Source organism: Cucumis melo, chromosome 9 (assembly GCF_025177605.1).
Source record: "Cucumis melo cultivar AY chromosome 9, USDA_Cmelo_AY_1.0, whole genome shotgun sequence".
NCBI lineage: Eukaryota > Viridiplantae > Streptophyta > Magnoliopsida > Cucurbitales > Cucurbitaceae > Cucumis > Cucumis melo.
In genome coordinates, this window is record NC_066865.1 from 868,629 (window position 1) to 889,427 (window position 20,799).

A 20,799-nucleotide genomic window follows, 5' to 3' on the forward strand; every position below is an offset into this window, starting at 1 on the left:
GTCTGGATCTGCTAGTCCTGTTAAAGCTTTATTAATATTTTCCCATGTATCCTTTGGAGGCTTGTCTTTGTTGTTGAAAATTCTATCATTCCTTTCCAGCCAAATATTTCCATAGGCGCAAGTGATAGTACTGAAAATGATGATGTTCTTTTTGTTTTTCTGGTTCCAGCAGCAAATATGTTTACAAAGCTCACTGGGACTATGGAAGAGGAGGTTTCTGTTCAAAAGAGAACCAATAAGATTCCATATGGAAACAGCATATGGCCAAGTAATAAAAATATGGCTTCTATCTTCTTGGTCACGTCTAGGTAGAACACACCAATTTGGTCTCAAATAAAGATTGGGGAGTCTTTCGACAAGCTGGTCGGTTGTATTTAAGCTGTCATATAGAATAAATCAATTTAACTTTAAATATAATTGTTTCACTCTTAAGTATATGAAAACTAGAACTCTTTGGTAAATTAAATATACGAAATTTGTGTATTGGAGTTAGAATATGATTTTTTTAAAATAATAATAATAATAATTTACTCGCACGTAACGATTACGTAAAAATTGTTGAAAATGGTTGTCGTATTTAAAAAAATTATTGCAAATTGTTTTACCAAACCTTGGACGATTTGCTAAATTAAATATATGAAATATGTGTATTTGAGTTAGAATATGAATTAAAAATAAATAAATAACTTTTGCTCCTGCATTGTGTTCCATGTAATTGACATTAGTTTATAACTCCCTTCCTAGAAACTATTTTGTTCTTCGTATAATGTTTCGTTTGAATGAAATTATGTTGCCAGTCATTGGTTTAAATCAATTGTTAAATATACTCAATTTGTGTATTGCATTTAGAATATCAATTAAAAACAAAAGTATAATTTATTCACACGTAACAACCCAACGTTAAAAAAAGGTTGAAAATGGACGTCATCTTTGAAGAAATTATTTAAAATTGTTTCACGAAAACTAGGTCGATTTGGTAAGTTAAATATATATAATTTGTGTATTGAAGTTAGAATATGAATTTAAAAAAAAAATTAATAATTTATTGCCACAATACACTTGCATAAAAAACGTTTAAAATAGACATCGTATTTAAGAAAACTAATGGAATTTATTTTATGAAAATACGACAATTTGATAAATTAAATATACGAATATTTGTGTATTGGATTTAGAATATAAATTTCAAAAAATAATAATAATAAATAATTTTTATAATTCTTCTCACATAATCCTTTCCCCAAACAAATATTATCATAAGTCATAACACTACCTATTATAATACTTCCCCCAAACACATACTATATCATAATACTACCATTCATAATTCTTTCCCCCAACACATATTATCATAACACTACCGATAATAAACTTTCACCCAAACATATATTATCATAATATTAAGATTATGATAATTCTAGGATTATCAGAATACTTATTCACATAACTTTTTGTCTCTCCCAAACGCACCTTAAAGAAAACCGTTGCACGAGCAAGACACCCTAGACCCTAGACCCTAGACCCTAGACCCTAGACCCTAGGGTCTATCGAACACCAAACAGACGACCTAACACGATTATAGACCAATATAAAATTATAATATTTTTCGAAACATTAAAGATAAGGATGTCAGAGTTTTGTGATTTAGAGACCAATATGGAAAAAATAAATTAAAACTAACATAAAATGTTTGTTTAGTATTTTATCTCTTGTAGTTGTCTCCCCTTCTTAAATAAGAAAAACATATATTTCCCTCTATTAACCTTAACCTTAGATTATTGTCTTGATAGTAACAAATTAAAAAGTCAAAGAGATCAGAGGTATCCAAAAGTGGAGCCATTGTCCACCACAATAACGACACATATATAAAGTATTGAAACTCACGTGCCCCTATATATCAATACATGTCTCTAAAACTTATCTTAAATCTCAAAAAGGTACATATTCTCTCTAACTCTTTATTAACTATATAAAATTACATTATCCCCTCATTCTCTTAAAATATGGGGCATTACGTTACACATATATTAATTCAATTGTTATGGTAAAGTAAAACATACTCGATAAAGATGAACTTTGTCTATTATTAGAAGTTGTTATTGACTCCCTTGACGAGAAAGGCAATGTCGGAATCCAATCCATAACTCTTTACATGCATATATTTCCAGTAGCTTATCTTCTGCTCGGAGACTTTCTTCTTTAAACCTTCTGCAACTATCACTCTTAGATTAGTTGTACTGCGTTTGAGTAAATTAACGCATCACTTTGACTATGCTACCAGCAAATTTCATATTTCGAGGTGGAAGTCCAGGTGATGTTGCAACCATAAAACTTACTTTGAAATTTAGAAAACTATATATGAACCTAAACCTATAATACCATTTATTAGTTAAAAAATGCTTTCCACACACTACTGTCACAAAAATAAACCAAAAAAAGACAAAAAAAAAAAAAAAAAAAAAAAAACAGAGAATTTAAAAGAAAGCACAATAAAACTTGAAATAGAAGAATTAATATAAAACTCTAAACCGGACAAAAAAAAAAAAAAAGACTTAGATTTAGAATAATTGTACACATATCAACATTTAATTTAAAAAAGACAATTTTAAAAATATTGTCGACTATCACTAAGAACATAAGAAGTCTATCAAGAGTGTAGAACTCTATCATTGATATATTTTATTGTAATTTTTATGAAAATGTTCCAATACATTATTAATCTATTATAATTATCAAATCCTGAGTATATACGCCTCTCAGTGTAGTACCTATTTGTGTTCATAATTTTCGTTGGTTGGATCTCAGCTTTTTTTCATATTAGTCAAACATGGGTTCTGTAAAAATCCAATGAAGAAAAAAACAAAGAAACAGGTGGGCATCAAAACTTAAAAAAGTATATAGAAAGCCTCGAAAGATGAAACAAATATAAAATTTGAACACAACAATAGATTTGAAACCCTTTAGGATAGCCATTAATGAAATTCCACATGAGAGAGAGAAAATCATTTGGCCACCCCACTTGAGTTTTCTTCTAAACCATCAGAATCCATTTTGTTAGTATCACAGCACCTCCCACACCAGCCTTCAATGGCTTCTCCAGCAACAATAATGGAGAGAAGAGCTTCAATTACATCCCTATCTTCTCCTCCTCCTCCTAATTATTATTCTATCTCTCTTCCTCTTCCTCCCTTACGAAACTACGACGTTTTCCTCAGCCACAGAGCTAAGGATACCGGGCAAAGTTTCGCAGCCGATCTTCATGAAGCGTTGACAAGCCAAGGAATTGTAGTTTTCAGAGACGACGTAGACGAAGAAGACGGAGAGAAACCGTATGGTGTAGAGGAGAAGATGAAGGCCGTGGAAGAATCGAGATCTTCGATCGTGGTTTTTTCGGAGAACTATGGGAGTTTTGTTTGCATGAAGGAAGTAGGGAAGATTGCAATGTGTAAGGAGTTGATGGATCAATTGGTTCTTCCGATATTTTACAAAATAGATCCAGGCAATGTGAGGAAGCAGGAGGGGAACTTTGAGAAGTACTTCAATGAACATGAAGCCAATCCTAAGATTGATATTGAAGAAGTTGAGAACTGGAGATATTCTATGAATCAAGTTGGCCATCTCTCTGGATGGCATGTCCAAGATTCCCAGTTAAGTAATAATTATATATTCACTCTCTTCAACTTTTTCTTTTTAATTTAAGTATGTTTTGTGGTTCATATTTACAAGGGAAGCACAGATAAAAGTCATCTGCCTAGGATTTGATATTCTAAAATTATCTTAACATTCATATGTTGTAGGATAGAGTTGTTTGGTAAGACAACCTGATGTATGGGTTCTTTCTTGAACACTAAGAGATGAAATATTTTTAGAGAAAAAAAGTTGAAAAGGAATTCTGAGAAAAATGCTAATAGAAATTTTCTTTTGTTTATTTTTTTTTTTCTTTGAGGGAAAAGGAGAAAAGTTAGAATAAATGTTTGAAGCCTCAAAAGATTTAGTGATATTTTAAGGGTGTATTTTTTTTTTTCTTTTTAAGAAAGTTGTGTTTTAAGTTGGAGAAAGAAGAGCAGAAGAGCTCTTCCAAAAATAATAAAAAATACTAAATGAAAAAAAATTATTACACTTAATTTAAATATCTGATTGAGTTTAGAAGGGGACATGAATAAATCGATATTACATCTTAGTAAGAAAGGATCATGAGAACATGAAAGTAATAAAATTGGAGCAATTCTATATTAGGTGACGTCCTTCTGTGAATTTTCATAGGATGCCCTAACCTAGCTTGTAATGGATTTAATTTTTTTTTAAAGGAAATTATATATTTGTTTTTGGCAGAATCTCTTATAATCAAATTTTGTCTTTTCTGCCTAAACATTTATATTTTTAAACGAATTCCAAAAACAATAACATTTTCAAAATTTAGCATTCCGATAGAGATGATTACTAAAAATGAAAAGTATTATATGCATATAGGTCTGAAGAAGGGAGCATAATCGATGAAGTTGTGAAGCATATATTCAACAAATTGCGTCCTGATTTGTTTCGATATGATGATAAATTAGTTGGAATTACCCCAAGATTACACCAAATAAATATGCTTTTGGGAATAGGTTTAGATGATGTACGATTTGTTGGAATATGGGGAATGGGTGGAATTGGCAAAACTACACTTGCTAGAATCATTTACAAAAGTGTTTCTCATTTATTTGATGGATGTTATTTCTTGGACAATGTCAAAGAAGCTTTGAAGAAAGAAGACATAGCTTCATTACAGCAAAAGCTTATAACAGGAACTCTAATGAAAAGAAACATTGACATCCCTAATGCTGATGGAGCTACATTAATCAAGAGAAGAATAAGTAAGATTAAAGCTCTTATAATTCTTGACGATGTCAACCATCTAAGCCAACTTCAAAAATTAGCTGGCGGTTTGGATTGGTTCGGTTCGGGAAGTCGAGTCATTGTTACAACGAGAGACGAACATCTCCTGATTTCGCATGGAATCGAAAGACGATACAATGTTGAAGTGCTGAAAATTGAAGAAGGTCTTCAACTTTTTTCACAAAAGGCATTTGGAGAAGAGCATCCAAAGGAAGAGTATTTTGATCTTTGTAGCCAAGTTGTAAACTATGCTGGAGGACTTCCATTAGCAATTGAGGTTCTTGGATCTTCTTTACATAATAAACCAATGGAGGATTGGATAAATGCAGTGGAAAAGTTGTGGGAAGTTCGTGATAAGGAAATTATAGAAAAGTTAAAAATCAGTTATTATATGTTAGAGGAATCTGAACAGAAAATTTTTCTAGACATTGCATGTTTTTTCAAGAGGAAGAGTAAGAACCAAGCAATAGAAATTCTTGAAAGTTTTGGATTTCCTGCTGTTCTTGGACTAGAAATATTGGAGGAGAAATGTCTTATTACTGCACCACATGATAAGCTACAAATACATGATTTAATACAAGAAATGGGTCAAGAAATTGTTCGCCATACCTTTCCGAATGAGCCAGAAAAACGAACTAGGTTGTGGCTTCGTGAGGATATCAATCTCGCTCTAAGTCGGGATCAGGTAACTATATATATTTTTTTAATTCATAGGAAAACTTGGCATGTGGGAATGATATATATCTATCTGTATATATGTATGATGAATTACTAATTCGTCAGGGAACAGAAGCAATCGAAGGGATAATGATGGATTTTGATGAGGAGGGAGAATCACATTTGAATGCCAAAGCCTTTTCTTCAATGACAAATCTAAGAGTATTGAAATTGAACAATGTTCATCTTTGTGAAGAAATTGAATATCTCTCTGATCAACTAAGGTTTCTCAATTGGCATGGTTACCCTTTAAAGACCTTACCATCAAATTTCAATCCCACAAATCTATTGGAGCTTGAGTTGCCAAATAGCTCTATTCACCTTCTTTGGACTACTTCAAAGGTACATCAACACAACACAGTACTAAATAATTAAGTACATTATTATTTTCAGCAAATTAGTTTCAACTTTAATTTCCCTCTAAAACATTTTAAAGTTGATCTGTTATGAATCTTCTTCTTAAATCCCAAACAAAAAATAGAACAGGATTTGGAAATTTCAGAGTTTTATGAAATTTTTGTCATTCTACATGAATATTTTGCATAATTTGGATTGTTTTTTTATCCATTTTGGCATTTGAAAGTAAAGCGACTAAAGTGCAATTTGGATTGTTTTTAACCATATTTGCAAATTATCTTTGAAATTTTGCTAACAATGAAATTTTTTGGTATTGTATTTTTATATTTGCAGAGCATGGAAACATTGAAAGTTATAAACCTAAGTGATTCTCAATTCCTATCAAAGACACCTGATTTTTCAGTTGTTCCAAATCTTGAAAGATTGGTTTTAAGTGGCTGTGTAGAACTTCACCAACTTCACCACTCTTTGGGTAATCTAAAGCATCTAATTCAATTGGACCTTAGAAATTGCAAGAAATTAACAAACATTCCTTTCAATATTTGTTTAGAATCTCTCAAAATTTTGGTTCTTTCAGGCTGTTCCAGTCTCACCCATTTCCCAAAAATCTCATCAAACATGAACTATTTATTAGAGCTTCATTTAGAGGAAACATCCATAAAAGTTTTGCACTCATCAATAGGACATTTAACATCACTTGTTGTATTAAATCTCAAAAATTGCACAAATCTTCTAAAACTTCCTTCCACTATTGGCTCTTTAACATCTCTCAAAACCCTCAATTTAAATGGCTGCTCAGAACTTGATAGTCTTCCAGAGAGTTTAGGAAATATTTCTTCCTTAGAGAAGCTTGATATTACAAGCACTTGTGTAAATCAAGCTCCAATGTCTTTTCAACTTTTGACCAAACTAGAAATACTAAACTGTCAAGGACTATCTCGCAAATTTCTTCATTCATTATTCCCTACTTGGAATTTCACTCGAAAATTCACCATTTATTCTCAAGGGTTGAAAGTGACAAATTGGTTTACATTTGGTTGTTCTTTGAGGATTTTGAATCTGAGTGATTGTAATTTGTGGGATGGAGATTTACCTAATGACCTTCGCAGCTTAGCTTCATTGCAAATCCTTCATCTAAGTAAAAACCATTTTACCAAACTGCCTGAAAGCATCTGTCATCTTGTGAATTTGAGGGATCTATTTTTGGTGGAATGTTTTCATCTTTTGAGTTTACCAAAACTTCCACTAAGTGTTAGAGAAGTAGACGCAAAAGATTGTGTTTCACTAAAAGAATATTACAATAAAGAGAAACAAATTCCTTCAAGTGAAATGGGAATAACATTTATCCGATGTCCTATTTCCAATGAACCATCTGAAAGCTACACTATTGATCAGCCAAACCTTTCTGCCATTCACCTAAGGACAACGACTCAACGATACATTGAGGTAACTTCTTTACTTTTCTTTTTTACCTTTTAGGGCAAACCCAAAAACGTATTTTAGCATCTTAAATTTACATGGGACTAATTGTTTCTTTAGTGAATTTTTTTTATTAAATTAAAGACAGTTGCAATTACGATAATCATACTTAAAATATTAGTAGATATAAAACAATACAAAAAAAAAAAAATTGATATAGAAAAATTTAGACCAAGTTTTGTAAGTCTACTGATGTTAGATCATATCGACTTTGGGTCTGAGAATGATGAAGTTCAATGGGTGTATTAACTTAATTGAGAAATCTTGGTGCACCTATTCATCCCTTCTTTTCTTATCTCTAGTTTTAAAAAAAAAGGTTACTTGTTGCTATCAAACCAAAAGTATTTACCGATATAGCATACAATATAAAGAAATTGTAAATATATCAAAATTTAGGTTACATTCTCAAAGTTTACATCAATGATAGACCATGTTATTGACGAAAGTCTACAAAAAAAAGTTAAAGTCTATGGATATGGTCATTGTCTACTTTAGATTCATGTACCAAGGTGAGCTCAACTCTCATTGAAAACAAGAACACAACTGCAAACTCATGGAAAACGCCGCGGCAGTTTAAAAAACGTCATCATGTCTAAATAAATGTTATGGAGGAGAACAACTTTAGACATCTGGCGACTGAATGAACGCTCATCAAACCGATGATGAGCACCATGATGTGGGTGTGAGGGAAAAGAAAAGGAGTGTTTGAAGGAGAAAGTTTGAGAAAGGAAAGGGAGGGAGGGGGAGATAAAAGATTTTGTCCAAAAGAGAAAAAAAATTAATGGTCAAAACAACATTCGGTTAGAACTGACTGGATATCCAGTTATTAACGTTGGTTTAAAATCGATATTAAACATATGCTTTTAAGAAAAAGCATATGTTTTTTACTTTTTATAGATCTACTTTTTACTTTTCTTTTTTCAACCAACATAAAAGGCTCAGTTTGTTGCAGTTATCTGTGACACTTTGATATTATTATTAGTTGAATTAGAAACAGAGAAATAAACACATAAATATAATATGTAACCATTTTTGATTTGGCAGGTACTCACATGGCAACAGGTAACATACTTTTTTTTGATTCCCTATCCTGACTTCATAGCATGCTTTGAAGAAAAGAAATATGGATTCTCAATCACAGCCCATTGTCCACCTGATTACATAAGTGAAGAAAATCCAAGGATTGGAATTGCTTTAGGTGCTGCTTTTGAAGTAGACCAACAACAGTTTGAAAGCGACAGTAATAATATTGATTCAAAAATTTGTTGTGAGTTCACAGTGAAAATGGAAACAGATGAATGCCCGATAAAATCACCCCTAGTGTTTGATGGCAACACATATGAATTGGATATCCCAATGGGACTATCATTTTTTTACATTCCAATGAAAGAGATATCAAGCTGGTTGAACCAATGTTGCTGCATTGATGTTTCAATAATCACTGATAACCCGCTTGTGAAGGTCAAATGGTGTGGAGCTTCAATATTGTATGAACAAAATGCAGGGAGTTTTATTGGGAACATTGTCGAGGGCTTGTTTGGATATCCTGGAAAATATCATACATCAATTGTTGATCATCTTTTGAATCGTCAGAATCGTACTGTAAATAATATTTCTACTTTGAAGGATGGTGGAGCTCGTTACAAGACTTCTTGGTTTAATGCATTGCAAAGGTAATTCAGTTAAACCACTTTCTCTCTCCTGTATATAAATAAATATGTTTTTATATTCTTGTCAACCTAACCATTACTGAACTAATTAAAGTTTATGTATATTATCAATTAAAAGGTGGACACGAATATATTAATCTTCTTTCCTCCTCGTAGGCAACGATTTAGTTAAAATGTCTGGTTTGATCTTCTCTTTTGCAGTAGACAAGGATCACCTCTCCACTTTTCTGCTTTTACCTTAGGAAGAATAACGACCTGATGTTAAAATGTTTAGTCTTCTTATAAAACACAGGATTATGAAAAATAGCAATAGCAGCTTTGTTATCAACAAGAATCTTTGTGGTTTCCTTCTGCTCTAGATTGAGATCAAGTAAAATTTTCCTCGGCCATAAAGCTTCATTAGCAATAGCTATTGCAAGCAATAAATTTTGCTTCAGCAGTGGATTGGGCTACAATTTCTTGCTTCTTCGAGCTCCAAAAGAAAATACCAGAGCCAAGAGTAAAACAGTAGCCTGAAGTGCTTCTCATATCATCAATGGAACCTCCCCAATCATTATCAGAAAAACCAATTAACTTGAAGTACTCCTTGCCCCTTGTGAACTTAACACCAAAATCACTTGTGCCTTTGACATATCGAATCACTCTTTTGGCTGTCTTAAGATGTAGTTCACTTGCACAATGCATGAAACGAGACAAAATGCTCACAACATTCAAAATATTAGGCCTTGTTGTTGTGAGATACATATCATGCAACCAATTAAACTCCTGAAATATCTGTCATCAACTTTGTTAGCACCATCTTCCTTGCACAACTTCTTTTTTTGATTAATTGGAGTGCTTGCTACCTTAGATTCATCCATCTTCAACTTCTTTAGTATTTCTTTTGTATATTTTTTTTGGCAGATGAAAACTTCACCTTGCCCTTGCTTGATCTCTATGCCAAGGAAGTAGGACCTGAGCCCAAGATTTTTCATTCAAACATCTTCATCATCTCCCATTTGAAATTTTGAATATGATCTGTATTGTTTCCTATAACTACTAGGTCATCAACATACAGTGAAACAATAAGAATGCCAGTACCATTGTGCTTGACATATAAGGTTGTTTCTGATAGACTTTTCACAAATCCCAAGCTCAGTAAATGTTCATCAATTTTGCTATACCAAGTTCTTGGAGCTTGTTTTAGACTATAAAGAGCCTTCTTGAGAAGATACTTTATTTCCTTCACCTTGCTTATCATATCCTTCGGGCTGCTCAACATAAATTCCTTCTTGTAAGACACCATTTAAAAAAGCTTATTTGACATCCAACTGAAATAATTTCTAGCCCTTTTGTGCAGCTATTGCAAACAATAACCGAATTTTGTCCATTCTAGCAACAGGAGCAAAAGTGTCAGTGTAATCAACACCAAAGATTTGAGCATACCCTTTAACCATAACCATGGCTTTGTGCTTAATTAATCGAGCCATCAGCACTAAGCTTGGTTCTAAACACCCATTTTTAACTCCAATTACCTTCCTGTCTTGAGGTTTGTCAACAAGGATCCAAGTTTTGTTCTTCTCTATCATTGACAACTCCTCCTCCATTGCAGCTACCCACCTTTGATCTTTCTTTGCTTCTGCATAGTTGGCGGGTTCACACACAGCAACATTACACCTTTCATAAATATCAAAGTAACTTCGTTCCTCTCACGGAAGCATCATCTACTATTTCACTCTACTAGTCATCTTCCTTTTCAATACTTGAATAAAAAAACTTAAACTTCAGCTTTTCCAAGGTCTGACCTTTCTTCTCTACATCATCTAAGTTCCACTCTTCATCCTCCACAAAGTGAACAACGGTGCTCACGACAATCTTTCCAGTTTGTGGCTGGAAAATTTTATAGGCTTTGCTGATAATACTATAGTCTATAAAGATACCCGGTGAAGCTCTCCTATCAATCTTGTCACGCTTGCTCTGTGGAACATGAGTGAAACACAAACAACCAAATACTTTGAGAAATTTTAGTGATGGTTTGTAACTATACCATGCCTCAAATGGTGGGAAGCCTATTTTAAGGATATACAGCTGTATTTGCTGCCTCTGCCCAAAATTTCTTTGGCAAATTCTTCTCACGCAGCATGCATCTTGTCATCTCCATGGTGTATCTATTTCTCCTCTCACTAACTCCATTTTGTTGAGAAGTACGTGTAAGAGGCTGTAAGCTAATGCTTTATGCCTGAATCTTCACAAAACTTGTCAAATGCTGCCGAAATATACTACTTCCCATTGTCAAACCTTACAATTTGAATTTTGCAACCACTTTCATTTTCAACTCTTGCCTTAAACTTCCAAAAAAAAATTGAGCAACCTCTGATTTAAACTTTAAGAAAAAAATTCAACACATTCTGGTGAAGTCATCAATAAAGGCAATAAAATAGAGACTGTCATTTAAAGAAGGTGTTCTTTGAGGGTCTGCAACATTTGTGTGATGAGCTGCAATTTTTTAGTGGCTCTCCAAGATGACTTGGGAAATGGCTTCCTATTTTGCTTTCCAAAATGACATGCTTTGCAACTTGAGATTACTTCACTAAGCTTCGGAATATCAAGTGCCAACCAACTCCTTTAGTTGCAGCAGTCCTTAATGATGATAGTGACCGACTCTTTTGTGCCAAAGCTGTGTTACATCTTCTTTGAGAGCAAAAACAAATTGCTCTTCCTCTAAAGGATTGAGTGAAAATCTTTTTCCTTTCATCTTTACTTTGAAAATATTTTGATTTGTTGCATCCTTAATCAAACAATATTCATCTTCAAAAGTAACTAAAGCCTTTTTCAATAAGTTGACCTACACTCAATAGATTTTGGTTAATGTCAAGGACAAAAAGAACATCCTATATATGTTTTGTACCTGTACAACTTGCAATCGCAATAGTCCCCTTTCCTTTGACTGATATGTAGTCTCCATTGCCAATTCTGACTTTGGTGATATTTGTTGGCTTCAAATCTTTAAACAACTCCTTGTCATGAGTCATATGGTTAGTACAACCACTGTCAATCAGCCAGCTTTCATTTGATTCACCACCCATGACTCATGTATAGCCTCAAACAATTGACCCTCCTCCTCTTCCTGATTAGCAATTTTGGCCTCTACACCTTGTTATTGATTCTTGCTCCTGCAAATTACAACTTCATGCCCCATTTTGTTACATTTAGTGCACTTGACGTCTGGTCTCCTCCAGCATTTAAAAGGAGGATAACTCTGTTTATTGCAATGTGGACATGGCGAGAAGGATCCATTATTGACTCCTGCTTTGTTATAAGCTGAAGATTTTCTTATAGAAATTTGATTCTTCTTGAAAAACTTCTTCTTATTGTTTCTAACGTTCTCATGATGATGCTTGGCTGACAAGGCTCCTCTAACAGCACCTTCTTGCCTCATGGCTCTTCTTTGTCCCTGCGCTTACAAAGCATTGAGTACCTTTGCAAAAGAGATTTGAGTCAAATCTTTGGTATTTTCTAAGGCAGAAATAGATGCCTCAAATTTTTCAGGCACTGATACAAGAATTTTTTCAACAATTCTTGAGTCCTTGAACTCAGAAACAAGTAATCTGATTTGGTTTGCAATGTCCAATAACCTAACAGAATACTCTATAATTGATTTTGTTTACTTCATCTTCTGCAACTCGAATTCTCAAATCAAGTTTAGCACACGCATTCTTTGATTCTTTCATTTCCCTCATACTCTGACTTGAGATAATTCCATATCTCATATACTAATCTCAAAGTCATAATTTGTGTGAAGATAGTAGATGAGGCTGTAGCGAACAAACAGACATTTGCCTTGGATTTATTTGTCTTCTTCTTCTTTTGCGCTTTGATTTATGCCATGGTAGGATTGTCTGGAAGAGCAGAAATTTCATAATCCTCTTTCACTGCTTCCCAAATATCCAAAGCTTCCATATATGCCTCCATACGAACTGCCCAAACTTGGTACTTGTCTCCATCAAATATCGATGGAGAAATTGAAGAGAAACTAGAACTTGCTTCGGCGTCCATGACACACAACAACTTCACACACACACACACTCACAGATCCCTTAAGAATAGAGCTCTGATACCAATTGTTATTTTCTAGACAAAAAAATAAAGATTGCAACAGCAAATTGAAGACAAGTACTCACTCTACATATTCAAGGAAAGCTACAATATTTAAAGTCTTAAAAAGTAACTATCAACTAACAACACATGACCCTAAACTTGCTCCATGATTACAAATCATGAATATTAAAATAACTTAATTTCTAAGAAACAAGAACAAACTTGGACAGAAACAACTTAAAAATAAAAACACGTAAGCATGTTACAGTTCTAAAGCATTTTCTTAACACTATCAGTAGGAGTAGTTTTTCTTCTGTCCATAGCTAGCTAACTGACCTTTTTACAATTGTGTCTTTTGAAAAATAAAGAGGGTTTCTATCTTCCCTCTTCCCATGCATTACTCACATAGAGTGTAAAATTTATGTTGCATGCCTAGTTAATATTATTAGGAAAGTTATTGTCTGCGTTTAGTGGAAAAAAAATTGAGAAATTATCTCTCAATTAGTATGAGACATGTTGAAGTGAAATCAAAAGAAAAAAGAGATGAGAGCTTATACTTAAAGTGGACAATATCATATCATTGTTGAGATAAGCAAACTTTTTTTTTAATCATATCCATATACACATTAATTAAAGGATTAATTGTTTGTTCATAATTAATTTATTGTTTCAGGACAATCGGGCCATCTCCAAGACTTCTACCTAGTGAACTACCACATGAGATTATAGAGGAGTGTTCCACCATGAATGCATCTGAGGCTGAAGACAACGAAAGTGACTACTCTATCATCTTAAAACGAAACCTCAAGGCAACACTTCTAAGGATATTCGAGGTTTTTCTTTCTAATGCTTCACCTCTTATGATGTGTTTTGGTTTGATTTTTCAAGTATTTATAAAAGTACTTTTTTTATCTGGTCATCCAAACTAATCACTTTCAAACTCTCTTCTTATATATTCTTGAAATATAGGTTAAGAGAAAAAGTAATTTAAAGTTTACAGCCCTTAGATCTCTTCATATATACGTTTCATTAAATTAACTCTCCATATATATATATATATATATATATTATTCATGATACAGGAATTGAAGCTGTCAGGTGAATATTACATTTTTCCTCATAAAGAAATGTCAAAAAGTTTCTTCAATTTTCAACTAGAAGCGCCTTCAATCACAATAAAGTTACCTCCAAATTTGCATAAAGATAAAAAGTGGATGGGGTTAGCCTTTTTTGTAGTATTTTCAGTTGATGAGAATTCACCAAAGTCTCATTCCTTCTCTTACCAAGTGGACAATGATGAGTATTCAATGGAAAGAGAATCAATTCTTTACTTGAATAAAGATTTGCTACATGATCCTCATCAACTTTGGTTGTTTTTCGAGCCTCGAGCCGTTTATCCATATAGATTAAATCAATGGAGGCATCTTCGTTTTGCAATCGTATGCAATAACTCAGATTTTAAAGCTGTTCTTTGTGGAGCACGTCTTGTTTATAAGCAAGATATTGAAGGATTGATCGACACAGTTGTAAGTAATGTGTTGAGTTCTCCAGTTGAATTTCAAGAATTCTGTGACCAAATTTACGTTAAAAGCATGTTAGGGATTGTACATTCTCAAATGTATGATCTAGAGAAAAGGGAAATTGGAAGAAGACAAGAGTTTGGTATAGAAGAGCGGGTTGATGAACAAAATTCAAATGCTCATCATGATCCTCAAGATGAAGATTCAAGTTCTTGTAGTTCAAATATGGAAAGGATCAGCCACATTATGCAACTCAGAGAAAGCATTCCTTCTTTCATTCAAAAGGATTTAAAGGTCCATCTCTTTTCCTTCTCTTTCTTCTTGTCTTATGCATTTACTCACAAATTAATTACTATTTAATTTTCTTATGCATTAATTATCTCATTGTTTAGTTACTAGCTCTTAAGATTGTTGTTGATTAACTATGTTCGTGTGGACTTTACTACTTTCTCTATCATTTTTATGCATTCAATTGCTAAGGTCCTTTTTTTATAACATCTCATTTGCTTTTTGGTTTCTAAGGATTTTGAAAATTAAGCCTATAATAATATTTTTGTTCTTGAAAAATTTGAGTTATGAATTCAATTTGAGAAAAATGGAATCCATTGTAAGATCGAAATGGACAGAAAAACTAAAAGCCAACAAATGTTGTTTGATGATGTTTATATCATGGGTGGATGATTGTATATTGTTGTTCCCATACATTATGTAATCAAATTAGTTAATTGACATTTTCATTTACAACAGGATCGATTTGAAACCTCATTTGACTTCATTATTCCAAAGAGAAACATTTGGTCCCAACTGATGAATCAACTATCTCCAAATAATTATGCACACATCCCATTGCCCCCAAATTTTTATACCAATAGTAATTTGATGGGATTTGGAGTGTGGACCGTTTTCCAAATCAACAAACATCCAACAGCAATTCTCGACAATGTTGGCTCAGTTTCAAGGCATGAACTCATGTGTCAATTTGCAGTTGAGAATGGAATAATTAAACCATTACACATTCATAGTATTGTTGAGGACAAAGTGATTTGGCTACATGAACGCCAGTTTGTTTGGCTCTATTACAGCCCAAAAAAGAAATATGGTGAAATTCTTCGCCATAGGTCTGAGATTTGGGTTATTATTGAAGCTGATACCCCAGATTTGATGGTGAAAGGTTGTGGAGTTCAATTAGTATACAAAAAAGATGTGAAATTGATTGACGAGATATTGATGGAAGCCATTCAATAATATAATCATCATCTAATTGAACAAATAGTTTGTCAGCTGTCATTACCTTTTCACTTCATTGGTTTTGTATAATTTATTTTTTTCTTTTGGATCCGAAGGTGTATGCATCACTCAGACATCTCAGCTTTATAACTTATCGTACGTAGATAATGTCTTGTAGTTTTGGGTGTGTTGAGCTTCTTGATTCTTTCAACTACTTGAATTAGGTGTCTCCTATTATATATCTTGTATTGATTAATAATCCACTCTTCTATTTGTGTCCTAGATAACAAGCTTTGCACAACCCAAGACCGTCGATCTTCTGGCACCATAGCTAGTAAGCTATGTTTAAATTAAATTAATCTAAACTTAATACATGAATTTGCATTATTGAATATGCATGAATAGTTGAGATACATGGAACAATTAATCACTAAATACATTGATATATGAAAGGTCACATGTATTGATATTTATTGTTGATGATTTTTAATGTACTTTCCTACTAGTATAAATATGTGTAAGGTTTCTCATTTGTAAGTAAGAAAGAAACTAGGAAATTCAAGCTTAAGAAATATTATTCAATTTCTTATTTCTTCTAAATTGTGTGAATAAGAGAACAATCTTCTTCTCTTGTTTCTTGATTTGTTTTGTGCGGGCCTATTACGTTTCCAACAAGTGGTATCAGAGCTATGATTAGATATGGCTTCAAATGGTAACATGTTGCAACCCCAACTTCCAAGGTTCAACAGGAAGAATTTTAATCAATGGAGTATGAAAATGAAAGTGTTATATGACTCATAAGAATTGTGGGATATTGTTGAAAGAGAATACACTGAAGTTGAGAATTAGAGGGAGCTCACAAATCAACAACTTGTTGAGTTAAGAGAAAATCGTAAGAAATACAAGAAGGCTTTATTCTTCATTTATCAAGCTGTTGATGAATTTATTTTCAAGAGAATTTCAACAACTAATTATGCAAAGGCGGCTTGGGATATTCTACAATCTACCTATCAAGGAGAAGATAAGGTAAAGATGGTAAGGTTACAAGCTCTCAGATCTGAATTTAATTGCATTAAAATGAAAGAAACTGAAACTATTGAAGAATTTTTCAATCGTATTCTTGTAATTGTCAATAATTAAGATTAAATGGTGAACAAGTAGGCGATCAAAGAGTTGTTGAAAATATTCTTAGAAGTATGCCAAGAAAATTTGAGCATCTCGTCATTGCAATTGAAGAATCGAAAGACTTATCTATGTTCTCTACAAATAGCATGATGGGTTCTCTTCAATCCCATGAGCTAAGATTAAAACAATTTGATGTTAACCCCAAGGAAGCTTTTCAAATGCAAACTTCATTCAGAGGCGGTTCATGTGGAAGACGAGGAGGTGAAAGAAACTATGACAATAGAAGCGGTGAAAATTCTTAAAATTCACAAGAAAGTTCTTCTTTATCTCGAGGAAGAAGCTTTGGCAGAAATCAAGCAGATTGTTAGACGGATTGTTAGGTACTAAAAAATATGGTAATTTCTCTCACATTCAATGTTTTAATTGCAAAAAGTATGGTCATTTCCAAGCAGATTGTTAGGTACTAAAAAATGGAGATGAAAATACCACCATGAATATGCATAAAGAGAACAGAAGAAAAATGATGAGGGTATTCTATTTCTCACATGTAGTGTTCAAGACGATATGTTGTAGAGCCTATATGGTATATCTTGATAGTGGTTGTAGTAACCACATGACAGGAAATATAAGTATATTTATTACTTTGGATGAATTTTTCCAAAGTGAAGTGAAGACTAGTGATAATAGCGGATTACAAGTCAAAGACCAAGTAGATATTCTTGTGAAGACAAAGAAAGGCACAAAACGAGTTACAGATGTGTTCTATCTTCCATGTCTAAAGCATAATCTTTTGAGTATTGGCCAATTGCTTCAGCGAGGTCTAAAAATTTCATTTGAAGGTGATATATGTGCAATCAAAGATCAGACCGGTGTTCTTATTACCAATGTAAAAATGACTACTAATAAGATGTTTCCTCTTAACTTTACATATGGTCAAATATCTTGCTTCAGCAGCATATCGAAGGATCCATTCTGACTTTGGCATTTTCGATATGGTCACTTAAACTTCAGATCACTATCTTATTTGTGCAAAATTCATATGGTGAGAGGCATACAAAATATCAACCATGAGACATATATTTGTGAAGTGTGTATTCTTGCAAAACATCCTCGAGATTCATTTCCAACTGGAAAAGCTTGGAGAGCCTTCAAATCTCTCAAGTTGATTCATACAGATTTGTATGGTCCTATGCAAACAACAACAAATGAAGGTAATTGATATTTCATAACCTTCATCGATGATTTTAGTAGAAAGTTGTGGATTTATTTTTTGACAAAAAGAGTGAAGCACTTGTATGTTTTAAATCCTTTAAAGCTTTTGTTGAAAATCAAAGTGGTCATAAGATAAAAACTTTGAGATCTGACCGTGGTGGAGAATATATAGCTTTTGGTAATTTTTTCAAGGAATAAGTAATTCATCATTAAATGACAGCTCGAATAACTCCACAACAAAATGGAGTTGCAGAGAGAGAGAGAACAAAACAATCATGGAAATGGCGAGAAGTATGCTAAAAACAAAAAAATCTGTCAAACGAGTTTTGGGGAGATGTTGTTGCATGTACTATTTACATTCTGAATCGATCTCCAACAAAAAGTGTTTCAGGTATGACTCCTTATGAAGCATGGTATGGTGAGAAACCATCTGTTAGTCATTTGAGAGTTTTTGGGAGTATAGCTTATTCTCATATTCCAAATCAGCTAAGAGACAAGCTTGATGATAAATCTGAAAAATGTATTATGGTAGGTTATAGTAAAAATTCTAAAGCTTATAGATTGTATAATCCTATGTTAAGAAAAATTATTATCAGCATAGATGTGATTTTCAATGAAGATGAATCCTGGAATTGGAATGACAACGTTGATGAAACTAAAAGTCCATTTCATGTTAATATATAGATGAGAATAAAGTTGCTGATCAAGAATTAAAACAAGCAGAAATTCAAGCGGCGGAGTCATCTTCATCTTCAACGCCATCTTCCATAAGTGATGATGAAATCTCACCAAGGAGAATTAGGAGTACTCAAGAAATTTATAATGCTACTAATAGATTTAATGATGATCGATCATTTTGCTAATTTTGCATTGTTTGCTAGTGTTGATCCTGTAACTTTTAATGAAGCCATCCAAGATGAAAAATGTCAGATTGCAATGGATCAAGAAATTGACTCGATAAGAAGAAATGAAACATGGGACTTGATGGAGCTTCTGACAAACAAACAAGCTCTTGGAGTAAAATGGGTGAACATAACAAAGTTGAAGTCAGATGGTAATGTTGAAAAATATAAGGCAAGACTTGTTGTAAAAGGCTACAAGCAGAAATATGGTGTGGATTATGAAGAAATATTTGTCCCTGCGACAAGAATTGAGACCATTTGATTGATTTTGTCATTAAGCTGCTCAAAATGGACGAAAAGCTTATCAATTGGATGGACACTTGAAGGAAGAGATATTTGTTGCACAACCTTTGGGCTATGTGAAAAGGGGAGAAGAAGAAAAAGTGTACAAGTTGAAAAAGGTCTTGTATGGATTGAAGCAAGCTTTGCGAGCTTGGTACAGTCGTATCGACAGTTTTTTTCTAAACAAAGGATTTTGAAGGCGTTCATGAGCATGTACTCTATGTCAAAGAAGACAAGTATGTCAAATTTCTTATCATTTCTCGTTGATGATTTACTTTTTTACTGGAAATGATAAATTTTTGTATGATGATTTTAAGAATTCCATGAAAAAGGAATTTGAGATGAGTGGTATGGGTCTCATCCACTACTTTCTCGAAATTAAAGTTAATCAAAATGAAGGAGAAATTGTCATTTCACAATAAAAGTATGCTCATGATTTACTAAAAAAAATTCGGATGGAAAATGCATTACTTTGCAACACTCCCATGGATGCAAATTTGAAATTGTGCAAGGATGATATTGGAGAAGCAGTTGATCCAAGTTTTTATCGAAGCTTAGTTGGAAGCTTAATGTACTTGACAACAAAAAGACCTGATATTTTATTTGCTGTAAGTATGTTAAACAGATTTATGAAAAACTCGAAAAGAAGTCATTGGGAAGCAGGTAAAAGAGTTCTTCGTTACATTCTTAGCACCATTAATTTTGGAATTTATTAGAAAAAGCTTTAGAATCAGTGTTGTTTGATTTTTGTGATAGTGACTGGGGTGGTAATGTGGATGATCATAAAAGTACATCTGGTTATGTTTTTTTATGGACTTCAAAGAAACAATCTATTGTTGCCCTTTCTACAACCGAAGCAAAATATATCTCGTTAGTTGCAGCTGGATGTCAAGTTTTATAGCTTAGGTGGATGTTAAAAGAATTGAAGTGTACTCAAAGAAGTGAAATTGTTTTATTTTGTGATAATGGATCTGCCATAGCATTATCAAAGAATCCAATTTCATGGAATTAGAACCAAGCATGTTAGAATCAAGTATCATTTTACCATAGACTTGGTTAAAGATGGAGAAGTGATAGTAAAATATTGCAAGACTCAAGATCAAGTGACAGATAATTTAACAAATGCGCTCAAGTTTGACTTATTTGTTAAATTCAAAGGAAAACTTAGAGTTGCTCAAGTTTAGATCATTAAGGGAGGATGTTGAAAATAAATTAATCTAAACATAATACATGAATTTGCATTATTCAATATGCATGGATATTGAGATACATGGAACAATTACTCACTAAATACATTGATATATGAAGAGTCACATGTATTGATATTTATTGTTGATGACTTTTAATGTACTT

At 32.9% G+C, this 20,799-nt stretch overlaps 1 protein-coding gene across 1 annotated transcript; it reads left to right on the forward strand.

Annotated features, from left to right (window-relative positions):
• The first annotated feature begins 2,955 nt into the window (after positions 1-2,955).
• Positions 2,956-16,207, forward strand: LOC103498758 (TMV resistance protein N-like). The gene is made up of 8 exons (XM_051090141.1): positions 2,956-3,647; positions 4,471-5,563; positions 5,662-5,937; positions 6,286-7,398; positions 8,476-9,104; positions 13,852-14,011; positions 14,261-14,992; positions 15,446-16,207. The coding sequence occupies exons 1-8, from the start codon at positions 3,088-3,090 to the stop codon at positions 15,941-15,943; spliced, it is 5,061 nt and encodes a 1,686-aa protein (XP_050946098.1). The 5' UTR covers positions 2,956-3,087; the 3' UTR covers positions 15,944-16,207.
• Positions 16,208-20,799: the final 4,592 nt, after the last annotated feature.